The following is a 12,124-nucleotide window of genomic DNA, read 5'->3' as shown; positions in this document are numbered from 1 at the left end:
TAATCGAATCGGGAGACAAGTGAAGTTTCACACCTCTAACGCACGTTCACATACACAAACTATTGCAAGAGCCTTAACTAGAGATCAGTCAGTTTGTGTAATTTCCTCCAATGGTTTACGAAAAAACTAACACTATTATATACGTGTTAGAAGCCATTATGCAATGGAACGCTGACAACAAAGCTCTGCCCGATCAACACTATCCAATTCAGTCATTTGTTATTCTCCCAATCAATTACTAACCAAAACCTCATGCTTTATGCAAAACATTAAATGATTTTCAGCATACCAATCTTTACAGAAAACATAGAAGCCCTAAAAAACTGCACATAAAATATAATAAGAAACGATATCCCCGGGGGTGAAGCCGTGACTCGTCGTCAGATTCCGCTCCTCCTGATGGGTGTTCCAGCTCGTAGGACCTGGACAACCGTTTGCTCCGGCATGGTTGCAGGGATACTTCGCTCACTGGGACCTGACCTGCCTGCTGCTCTTTTCCGCACTGAATCACGATGAGTGCAATTACAAAGATCAATATACTGTTGGAATTATTCCCTACCCGTGGATACATAAAGTTTTGCTCCTGCTTCAACTTTTTACCCCACGTGGATACCTTACTAATTTGCTGACTTGTGTGCTTCCAAAGGGATTATGCGAGATTGTTGAAACCATAGACTGTTCTTCGGAGTGGGGTTCGTACCTCACCACTGTTGGCCTCTTCCGGGGGAACTACACCTTCCCTTGTCATTGGAGTCCCTTTAGGACTCTGGTTTGTTCAACGCCAGGTGGTCTCTGCACGGACCACCGTACCATTGAAAAGGGGGTATATGTAACGGAACGACGTTTTTTTTCCCCTTCTTAGCTCAAGACTAGTCTGCATGAGATAGTGGTCTCAAGGTCTCATGCATTCCTTCTAACCTGCTTATTTTCAGCTCAACAGAAGAATGAAGAATGAACTCTTTTCTTTTAATTAATCAAAGAACTCTATTTTAATAAGCTAATCCATCAAAGTGTTAGTCAATAAATAAGATGTGACCGATCTGTGAAATCAAAATATTAACTACCTTATTATAATCCTATAGAATATAAAGGTACTGTGACTTTAAGGGTTCCAACAGGACTCATTTCACGCAGCGTTAAAAAGACATAACACATTATTTTCACTGATCCAATCAGAATCTTACAGATCTGACGGAGACGTGCTTCTGACGGTGTTTGGTAATTTTCATTCGACAATAAACCATAACATCCGAAGTATAAAACTATGCCACGTCAGCTCTAATGCCGGTTCAAAGTGTTCCAGAGAAAGTGACGGAGTGGCCAATCCTGATCTCAACTCTTTAACCGAAAGAACAACGACAAGCTGAAAAATTTGTCGCTATACCAACCAGCGGCAACAGTTTCCTTCAGAATAAAAACTGAACCATCCAGACCAAGGCTTGGGTCTCACCAGACGCCAATAACTTGTTGTGTACCTGGAAGTAACTCAAAGACGGGTCTGATCAGAACCGCGGCTTTTCCTACCGGCTCGGTTCCAGAGAGGGTCCACTGGACCTCGATATTCCTGATCTACAGAGGACTTCCACGAAGGTAGGTAGACCGACATGATGGTGTCTCATGTGTTTATGGACCTCCTAACTAAAGCTTAATGTGAAAACAACACCTTCAGTTCCCATCAGAAGTCGCTTCTTCGGATTTGCTGATTGTGATTAACATCACACGTCATCCATTTTAGTCACACTATACATTTAGTTTTAAAGTCAGTCTAGTTTAATTTGTTGATAATAAAATTCTTAACTTTTAAACTTGACTCTCTCTCTTCTGTCGTTTCTGAGTGAATACGTAGCGGTCATCTAATCCCTGCATTAAAAAGATCCAATCTTCTGGTTTAAATAACCCACTGATCCGTAAGGTGGATTTCATATTTCCTATGGAATCCCACGCCTTATGGCTCATTAAATAACTAATCTATTTCATTACAATATTCACTTATCACTTAGAGCAGTGGTTCCCAAACTTTTCAGCCTGACCAACAGATGTTCCTTCTTATTTTTACGTTATTTAGAAATTTTCATTATATTTGGAAAGTTTTAATTTATATACAAATATATAAAGCTCATTTTAAATTTTATATTTCATGTTTGTAGATGAGACTTGTTAAAGTCAGCAATGAGGCTGTGGCGCTTTTAACAAGTAAGTCCCAACACTGACATCAACGTACTGAAACTAGAACCAACATGCATAAACAGACAGATCGGTCCCGCCTACTTACACTGTTGGTCTATTTTTAATTCGCAGCAATTGTTGCCCTTTTCGCTTCATCCTGCATCCTAGCAGCAACCACTTTTGCGCCTCTGGAGTCAGTGTTTGTTTATGCCATGCTGCATTCAATGTAATTGGAAAAAGGAGCTTCAAGCGTTTATAACCTCCGATTTTGTTTTCTTGACGACTGAGTGGACCAAGCCATCGTATCTCCCGATCACTTTTCCCCCCTCCTGGAAACTTCCTGGAACTTCTACAGTGGAAACACGGCTGTTGTTTACATAAAAACATTTTTTTATTTGTCATTTCTAATCATAACATTTTAAATCCAGGATGGTTTGTAAATAGGAAAAATTATGGTCAGTAAGTTACCCATTGGCAGGTCAGGCGGTTTGGTCTGGGCACTGGGAATCGGCCGCGGGGCTCCAGGGTGGGTGTCTGGAATAGGACGAGGTGCTCCAGGATGCACCTCAGGGATGGGCCTTGGTGCTCCAGGGTGGGATGGAGGCTGTGGGCGAGACTGAGGGGTCACACTGATCACCCCAGCTCGAGGAGGAATGTTCTGAGACCAGAACAGAAAATAAAATGTTGAGTAAAAGAAAGAAGTATTATCTGATAATTTAGCTTTAGCTCTAAACTCACCGGCCGTGAAGGTCCAGGAGCTCCGGTTGCTGCCTGGCCTCGACCTGAGAGGGTTTAAACACACAAGGTGACCTGTTAAGAGCCAAACCTGAAGGCAAACCTTTTGGTTGAGAATATTTAATCTCAGAACAAATTCTATGGCTGACTTCCCAGGTCATGATGACTCAGTCATTCCTCAGCTGCTGGAGGTCTGAAAAGAGAGTGGGTCTTGTTCTGAGAGCCAGCTGCTTACCAAACACCAGGACTACTCCTCTTCTCTCTCCATTATCCATCCAAACCCCTCTCAGAGCTAAACAACATTTTCCCACAGTGCTTAAATATCTTCTCGTGTGTAATTACCCAGTGTACAGTCACCAAACGCAACTACCCCTGTTACTATAAAAGAGAGAATCACCCGACCACAAAGACCACACAAACAGCTCAGGTGAAGATGGGTCAAGTCACCGATAGGCTACCCTGTACTCCACCCAAGGACAGGCAGATTTAGTGTCAGATTAGAAGGATTATAGCAGAGAAAGAAACGCTTTCACCGCCAAGAAAGCTTCACGCTCACCTGCAGGAGCATCTGGACGAGGGAGAGCAGGACTTTTTGGTCCTTAGCAGCACAAAAGAAGCCAGAATACACAAAGAGACATAAGATACATGAAAACATTTAGCCACAAGCACCAGGAAAAGCGAACGATGGCAACAATGCAACAAAACAGCTAATTTGAGATCCTGTGACTCATCAGGGTCATGGGATCAGGCATATAATCCTGGAGCTGCAAGTTCAAATATTTACTCTCAAATCCTGGTTTACATGCTAATCTCATTAAAATAAATCAATCCAACACCAGTTTATTACAAATGCATTACAGTAGATTGTTCTCACGCAGCAAAAGAGACTACCAAGTCTTCTAGTGACTCACTGATTGTGAATGTTTGTCAAATAATGGATTTAAAATCTTCGTTATTGTCTTCATTTTTTATTTAATAGACTCCACATTCTAAACACAAATAGAAGAATAATTTTTCAACAGACACAATCAATGTCAGCGGCACCGTTAATACCACTGAAGAGTGGCTGTAACAATCACAGAGATCAGACAAGACGAGAAAATGACACCTGGCTTGTTGCCTTCACTGCGTCTCCTACCGAACAGTGGGCTGGGACTTTTGCCACACTCTTAAAGAGGAAAAAGATGATTTTTTCAAAATTAAAGCACAACAGAAAACATGAGGAAGCAACAATTAAAAAGTGAAACCCAGAGCCGTTTATATGATGCTAAGAACATTAGCAACTTTTCTAGTTTTTACTAAAAACTAAGTATTTCTAAACCATCTAGTAGCTTTTATAAAGATACTACACGGACGGATGAGGTACATCTACCACAGACACATGTTCAGTAGGGACTACTTGCATGGATGAGTACAAAGTAAAACTTTTTGTTCAGCATCTGTGTTCATGATGCAAAGAACTCAAGATGCTCCAATTGCTGCTGATCACTGATATGAATCAAACATTTCCAGTGCAGTTACGATGAGTGCTACTAGCTACATGATCTGGAAAAAGGAACCATAACATCTTACTTTTTCAAGAGAAAAAAAACCCTCAGGCACAATCAGTGTGTTTGTTTCGGACTACAGCTTCTGAGCCTCCAACTCCCAACCCAAGTTTTAGAACTTTAGAAAGATGAACGTGATGCAAAACGTCTCCAAGACAACCAGAAAAGTGCAGATGTTTTTAATTAAAACTCATTTAAGAGCAGAGTCTATATTATCTATTTTTGTTATTCACATTTGACTTTGACATTAGTTTGTTTACCAGCTTGAGTTTTCAGTCTCCGTGTGTCTTAATCATCTGCCCAATGTGTCCCTCAAAGTGCAATATTCAATTCCACCTGTAGGTGGCAGCAACACAACACTGATATTGAACTAAATACCACATTTTGAACAAATAATCAGGTATAAATTCAACTCTATCTAACAGTGTGTGTGTGTGTGTGTGTGTGTGTGTGTGTGTGTGTGTGTGTGTGTGTGTGTGTGTGAATGAGGGAGTGCGAGAGAGAGAGGGCAGGAAAAAAAAAGAGCCAGCATCTTCTATCATGCTAGCTATTTCCTGTAGCAGCCAGCGACCCACAGACAATTTCAGATACACTTTTTGCTTAAAAATACTCCACTTCTCCCTAGCAACCAAATGTGACTGGCTGTTTAGCTGCAGCTCAGGAGTGATATTTGTGACTCTATTGGGTGAAATTCACACAACTAAGCAAAACTGAAACATTGATAGTAAATGATTTTTGTTAATTTTTTAAATAGTTTTTCCTGCCACATCAGCGAGGGCGACGTCCCAGCGCCCTCTATGGACAAGCCATCCTGGTCATAGAACACAATGAATTTAATTATTTTTCAGGTTATTTGCTCAGTCTTCTGACCGACAAGCTCATACGGACGAGTGATGGCGAGTGCTGACGCCACTAATTACTACGACTGAATACTACATGTTGTCCCAGAGCAACAGAGACAACCAAATCTTCTTCTAGTAGCTCATTGATTGTGAATGTTTGTCTAATTCTTGATATAAAATTAGTACTTTTCTTTTTTGTTGATTTAAAAGACTCCCAATCACATTTCAAACACAAATAAAATAGTAAAATTTCCAGCCATGAAGCAACAGACACAATCAATGCAAACACCGTCATCAGTCATGACTGGGGTTACATTCACAAAAGACACCTGGCTTGTTGCCTTCACTGCCTCTCCTACCCAGCAGCGGGCTCGGACGTATGCCAACATCTTGAGGAGGGAAAAAGATGTTTTTCAAAATAAAAGCACAACAGAAAACATAAGGAAAAAAAGTGAAAACAAGCAGGCATGTTGATGATGTCAAGGACATTACCACAATTTTTCGATTTGAAATAAAAACTAAATATTTGTAGACCATCTAGAAACTTCTACAGATGCAACGTAGATGGATGAAGTTCACCGTTCAACAGCTTTCACGTTACCTGCAGAGTCCTTTCTGACTGGCTGAGGACTCAGGCCTCCTTGAAGAATTTGGCAAAGCAGTGGAATGAAAGCCAAAAGTTACCACCTGCCTTAAAGATCTCGGCGTCCATTCATGCTCCTGATTCTTTTGGGACTGGAATCATTTTGAACAGTCAAGACAAATGTAGTTTACCTGAGGGTGGTGGTGGGCGTTGGGGCGGAGCTGGTCTGGCCGGTGGGGCGTTTGGGCGGGGAGGAGGAGCCCGTTTTGGCTCCAGGCCTGGACCTGTCGGAGCACCGGGCTGGAAGTCAACAGGAGGCCCTGGATGAAGATAAAATGCAGAAGAGCAATGTATTCATACAACTGGCCTTTTAACAATCTGTCTCCGAAAGAAAATACTTTTATTACGCATTAGGGGCTGCATGACTTAATTTTATTTAAAGTTGAATGAAAATCGAGTCGACTTTGACTAGTCGTTGATGACGTCATACACCTGAAGCGGCGCGCGGGGTCAGTTGGTTTGCTGGAGTTTATGACAACCAAAATTGCGGCCACATTTTCAAAGTTAAACACATCTCTTTTAACAGCGGTAGCCTCTGCATCTTTACTGTTCCCCTGCTTGAGCCCCCCCCCCTGCACAGTGCACCTGCAGCCTCTCGGAGTTCCTGCTGCTCTAAACATTAAAATAATTATTTAATTTTCTGTTCCTCACTTCTGATTACCTTCAGTGGTGTCTGTTTGTTGCAACCACCAGGTACAAAAACTAACTTGTTTTTATTTGACTATTTTTCTGTCCTGCCTGTTTATTATCTTCCTGCATCTCCTCTCAATCCTAAAGAAAAACTGCTACCTGGGTTCATATATATTCACCTCATGAGTTACCTTTGAACTGCAGTTATAAAAGCTCTACCGACCGCAAAAACAGCGGAGTGCTCGCCGGCCGCATCAGTGAGGTGCGTCACCGGAGGACAAAACAGGTGATGCGCCCCGATCCACAGCAGTGAAAAGCATCAGGCACAAATAAAAGACCGAAGACATAAAAGGAAATGAGCCGACATGAACGATCGCGTGTTAAATTAGTTTTTGAGGTGGCAACACCTGATTTGATAATGTTACTGTGGCCGTGCTCAGGATGCAGATGTCTGGAGCGCGTCATCGATCAGAGCTTTGCATGTGCAAGCTGGTTAAGGTTAGGATGGGGGTGAGGGGAAGGTTAAATTGCAAGAGGGTAAACGTCACAATTTGGTTAACTGTCCGTTTTACCACGGGTGTCAGTACCGACGCTCTGGCACAGTGCGTTGCCTCCCGACGCGCAGGAGCTTGTCACCTGCTGTCTTTCCGATGACTGCATCTTGTCGGTCATTATCACGTGACAGCGACTAGTCGATGACAGGCATAAAAAGTCACTACAGAGCAGTGAAGTCGACTAGTTCATACAACCCCTATTACGCATTAAAATATAGAACCATGCAGATTTGCTGCCTCTACATTAGATCAGAAGCTTTTTTCTTTTTACTAAAACATCTCACAAGTCCATCCCATCCAACATTTGTCTACTGTAGAAAAGTCAAAGTTAAATTTGACCAAAGAAAATATTAAGTTAACACTGCAAACCAACCCATCTGTAAGGGAAACACTTTACTAAGAAACCACACTTGCTAACACCCAACAGAGAACGCACCGCTACGCTCCGTTTTACCTGGAGGTTCCTCGCTCTGAGTGGACACACTTAAAGCGGCTTCCGCAAATTCCAAACACAACAGAATCAAAGTTATATTCCAGCAGGTGGAGACCACAACATGAAGATGTGATTTGGTTGTACTTTGTAATTAACCTTGTGACGGTCGAGTGGGTTGTGCACGAGTGGGTCTGCTGGGAGCAGAGGGCTCTCCCTGGGTAGGGGAGGGGCAAGGACTGCTGCGTGGAGACGGAAGAGGGGAGGATCCGGGAGCAGAGCCGGTTCCAGGCAGCAGGTGCTGAGGAAGGATGTCTTCCACCTCCTCGTCGACCTCACCTGGAGGAGAACACAGGTAGGGGACAATCCAGGTTTTGGAAAATGTCTTCCATGATTCTCCACATAGCTCAGTGACGACTTCTCACCTTCCATCTCAAAATCGTCATCACCCACGTACACATCCTCAGCGAGCAGCGTGGAGCTACTCGACGTGGGAATGCTTCCGCAGATCCTTTCTACACTCATCTCCTCCTCCAGACTCCTGATCCAGCCTGGACTCCTCAAGCGGACGTCTATCATCTTGTCCAGGACCTGCAAAATACATCCGATCAGAAAAGAAGGAAGACATTATTTGAGAAAGGTTGAATTACGACTGTCTTAAACAACCCTGCTGTTGCTTGCACCGGCTTTGCAGACGACGACGTCAGGTAAGTTGTATTTTATGAATGTATGATTGGCAGTTCTACTACTACTGAATTGATTTCAAAGTGCTTTTACTAGTTTAAATACCACTCAGTGGCATCTTCTTTCAAACGGGGTGAAGCTGCTTTTAGCTACTATGCTGCACACGAATCAGCTTCCTCGTGACCTCAAATGTGCCCCAACTCTAGTACCTTTTAAATAAAAATGTAAAACCTTCATGTGTTCATCAGCCTTTGAATGAATGTTTCTTATACTGCACTGTAACTGCTCATCCTTTAACTTTGTGTTTTTATAATTTTTTAATCTAAATTGAATTTGTGTATATTTGAATTGTGCAGTCCATGGATTTTAATGCTCTTACTATTCTTGCTAATGGAAAGCACATTGAATTGCCTCTGTGTATGAAATGTGCTAGATAAAGAAAGCTGCCTTGCCCCTTTGATTTGCCTCCAGAGACATTATTCTCTTCCTTTTACTCCCAGGCTCTGCTAGGATGCCAACAAAATAAGTTGAACTCTTCTTCTTGCGCTTTTTATTGATGGTTGGCTGCGGCAAACTGAAAAAGCTAACTGTTAGCCTTCACATTAGCTACCGGCACAGTAAACAGCTGTTGCAGTAAAGCAGATAAAGATTTTCTACTGGTGCCGACACAAACCACCAAAGTTGTTTAGTGCAGTTTCTTGCCAGTGGAGGGCTGTCCCCTGTCAAGTTGCTCAAGTGTCTGCCTCAAGAACAACTGAAACCATTTATGAAGCAATAGCTTAAAGTGTTAAAACTTTTTATTGTTGCTTTAATAGGGTAATCCTCAGACTTGTCCAGTGGCAAATGCAGCTGGCAATCATCGGCATATAGGTGGAATGAAAAGCCATACTAGTACCAGATGTTACATAATGTACACAGAGAACAGTAAGGGTCCAAATATCCAACCTTGTGGAACCCCAACAAGATAGATGTTAAAATTTATAAGGAGGCTGCGCAGTGGTTAGTGGTTAGAGCTGTTGCCTTGCAGCAAGAAAGTCCTGGGTTCGCTTCCTAGCCTGGGATCTTTCTGCATGGAGTTTGCATGTTCTCCCTGTACATGCGTGGGTTCTCTCCGGGTACTCTGGCTTCCTCCCACAGTCCAAAAACATGACTGTTAGGCTGATTGGCCTGTCTAAATTGTCCTTAGGTGTGAGTGTGTGTGTGCATGGTTGTTTGTCCTGTGTGTCTCTGTGTTGCCCTGCGATGGACTGGCTCTCTGTCCAGGGTGTACCCGCCTGATTGCCCATTGACCGCTGGAGATAGGCACCAGGCACCAGGCACCAGTCACCAGCCCAGCCCCCCCCCCCCCCCCCCGCGACCCATGACCCTACATGGACAAGCGGGTTCAGACAATGGATGAAGATATTAAGGACTTACGGTTGATGCACTGAGAGAGAGTGCAGCCAGAGCAGAATAACCTTCCAAGAAGGTCACCCACATCTTCTCTTCAACAAACCTGCAGTTAAAAACAAACAATCATGGCAGAATAACGGAGTGGAGGTCAACACATTTGTTTTCAGAATGTTAGGCTCACCTGATGAGGATGACCTCTCCAAAGTTAGCAAACTTATCAAGTAGCTCATCAATGAGTTCATCACTGAAGTAGTCATCAGGTCCAGATGTGCAGAGCGACACCAGGATGGTGCCATCTGGAGGCCCCTGTAGGGCGATGACGTCCTTATAGACCTGGTGTCGGGCCTCCGGGTCCACCTCCAGGATGTCCACGTCGATTACCGCCACCACTGGTCTGAAGAGAAATATGTAGGAGACTGAGGATCAGCTCCTCCAAATCTGAGACCATGGTTCTCGACCGGAAAAGGGTGGCTTGCCACCTCCGGGTCGGGGGAGAGGTCCTACCTCAAGTGGAGGAGTTTAAGTATCTCGGGGTCTTGTTCACGAGTGAGGGTAGGAGGGATCGGGAGATCGACAGGCGGATTGGTTCGGCGTCTGCAGTGATGCGGACGCTGAGCCGATCTGTCGTGGGGAAGAGGGAGCTGAGCCAGAAAGCCAGGCTCTCGATTTACCGGTCGATCTACATCCCAATCCTCACCTATGGTCATGAGCTTTGGGTAATGACCGAAAGAACGAGATCGCGGATACAAGCGGCCGAAATGAGTTTCCTCCGTAGGGTGGCCGGGCTCAGCCTTAGAGCTAGGGTGAGGAGCTCGGACATTCGGGAGGGACTCGGAGTAGAACCGCTGCTCCTCCGGATCGAAAGGAGCCAGTTGAGGTGGTTTGGGCATCTGGTCAGGATGCCTCCTGGACGCCTCCCCGGGGAGGTGTTTCGGGCATGTCCTGCCGGCAGGAGGCCCCCGGGTCGACCCAGGACACGTTGGAGAGGTTACATCTCCAATCTGGTCCGGGAACGCCTTGGGGTCCTGCCGGAGGAGCTGGTGGACAAGGCCGGGGAGAGGACGGCCTGGAGCTCCCTAATTGGGATGCTGCCCCTGCGACCCGGACCCGGATAAGCGGAGGAAGACGAAGACGACGAAGACTGATATCTCCCAATTATGTGATCTAATAGTTTCACTTAGAGATGCAAGAACAAACCATTGACTGTGTTTTTTTTGTGTCGTGCAATTCAAACTCCAACTGCTAGATGGCAGCACTTTTTACCACCTTCATTCTACCAGAACCACAAGATCTTATGATGATAGTAGATGTGTCTTGGAAGTGTCTAGCCTAGATTTTCTGATTAACTTCAGTCGTAAAAATGGCAAATATCATCTGGATTTTAGAAAAAAAGAAGAAAGAAAACTATCTTTTATATAGCGCCCCTCTCAAGATAGGTATCACAATGTATCGTATCACCTCCCCCGTATTGTGATGTTTATTGTATCGCCAGGTTCCCTTACAACAAATCATCTAAAATCTCAGCCTCCTGTTAGCTACCTGTGGTCAGAGGTCTTAAGCTCAGCCCTGCCGTAGTACTTCAGACTGCCAGGGCTCCAGCTGTAATCTGGATCCTCCTCAGCCTCCCCAGATGTAGAGGCGACCCCTACAACATTCATCTCCTCAGCTGCAGAACAAACACAAACAAACACATATACAGATGTACTTTCATGTGTTAATAATGCACCAGTACAAATCACAGCCCTAAAAATGTCCGAGATCTTGGATGAGGTTTTTTTTCTTTTTTTATTTAGCATGACTCGTCAGTAGCTGTAACCTGTTTTGCTGAAGTTCCACTTCCTCCTCTTCCAAAGTATGCGGTCAGTCCAGGCCGGCGTGCGGCACTTCTCACTGGTGTCATAGTCCTCAGAGAACAGGTCGTACTTATAAGTTGGGGCAAAATCTAACATCCCCTCAATGAAACCTCGAAAGATCTGTGAAATACAGAAAAAAACAATAAAACTATTAAGTATGCTCGTACAGAAAACACCAGCAGTTTTAATATTTTCTTTCCTCATCCCCACGTTTTTATTTATAGAATTTGTTTTTGATTAGATTTAGTAAAACTGGTCTTTATGAACCTAAATCTAATGTTTCAACATTTGCTGGCATTTTTCAGTTTGCATCTGAAGACACGATGAGTCAGTCGAAGTCGGCTCATTTCCTAATTTCAAGATTTTTGTTCCTCAAAGGGGGGAAAAAAAAGCTGAAAGTGATGAAAACAGGAGATTAGCATGAGATCTGTGGGCCGTACCATTCCAGTATTCTTCTGTTCCAACAACTGATCACCAGCTGTTAAAGCATCCCAGTTCTGCTGCTTGATCAGATCTTTCACCTCCTCGTTGGGTAGACTGATCCGATAGTTGAAGTCTCCACACCAGAACACGTAATCATGCGAGTACAGCAGACGTCCCTGTGGGACAGGACAGATGTTATGCATGAAACTCAAAATGTGATTAGTT

General features: G+C 44.0%; 1 protein-coding gene across 14 annotated transcripts in view; it reads right to left on the bottom strand.

The window, feature by feature from the left end:
* The window catches only part of synj1 (synaptojanin 1), a 43,879-nt gene that overhangs the window by 8,126 nt on the left and 23,629 nt on the right, over positions 1-12,124 (bottom strand). For 7 of the 14 annotated variants that reach the window (XM_070555884.1, XM_070555888.1, XM_070555886.1 and 4 more), the window contains 15 exons: positions 11,917-12,075; positions 11,440-11,596; positions 11,163-11,289; positions 9,805-10,017; positions 9,648-9,726; positions 7,973-8,138; positions 7,707-7,886; positions 7,572-7,610; positions 6,065-6,193; positions 5,892-5,930; positions 5,620-5,679; positions 4,010-4,069; positions 3,458-3,499; positions 2,905-2,948; positions 2,635-2,824 (listed from right to left, as the gene is read on the bottom strand). In XM_070555884.1, the coding sequence (XP_070411985.1) occupies positions 2,635-2,824; positions 2,905-2,948; positions 3,458-3,499; positions 4,010-4,069; positions 5,620-5,679; positions 5,892-5,930; positions 6,065-6,193; positions 7,572-7,610; positions 7,707-7,886; positions 7,973-8,138; positions 9,648-9,726; positions 9,805-10,017; positions 11,163-11,289; positions 11,440-11,596; positions 11,917-12,075 (1,684 nt within the window). The remainder of the gene's footprint in view (positions 1-2,634; positions 2,825-2,904; positions 2,949-3,457; positions 3,500-4,009; positions 4,070-5,619; positions 5,680-5,891; positions 5,931-6,064; positions 6,194-7,571; positions 7,611-7,706; positions 7,887-7,972; positions 8,139-9,647; positions 9,727-9,804; positions 10,018-11,162; positions 11,290-11,439; positions 11,597-11,916; positions 12,076-12,124) is intronic. The other 7 variants (XM_070555890.1, XM_070555892.1, XM_070555894.1 and 4 more) reach the window with 6 other exon arrangements.

The sequence above is a fragment of the Nothobranchius furzeri genome, chromosome 10 (assembly GCF_043380555.1).
Source record: "Nothobranchius furzeri strain GRZ-AD chromosome 10, NfurGRZ-RIMD1, whole genome shotgun sequence".
NCBI classification, from domain to species: Eukaryota; Metazoa; Chordata; class Actinopteri; order Cyprinodontiformes; family Nothobranchiidae; genus Nothobranchius; species Nothobranchius furzeri.
The sequence above is the reverse complement of the archived record's forward strand: the minus strand, read 5'-3'. Positions and strand labels throughout refer to the sequence as shown.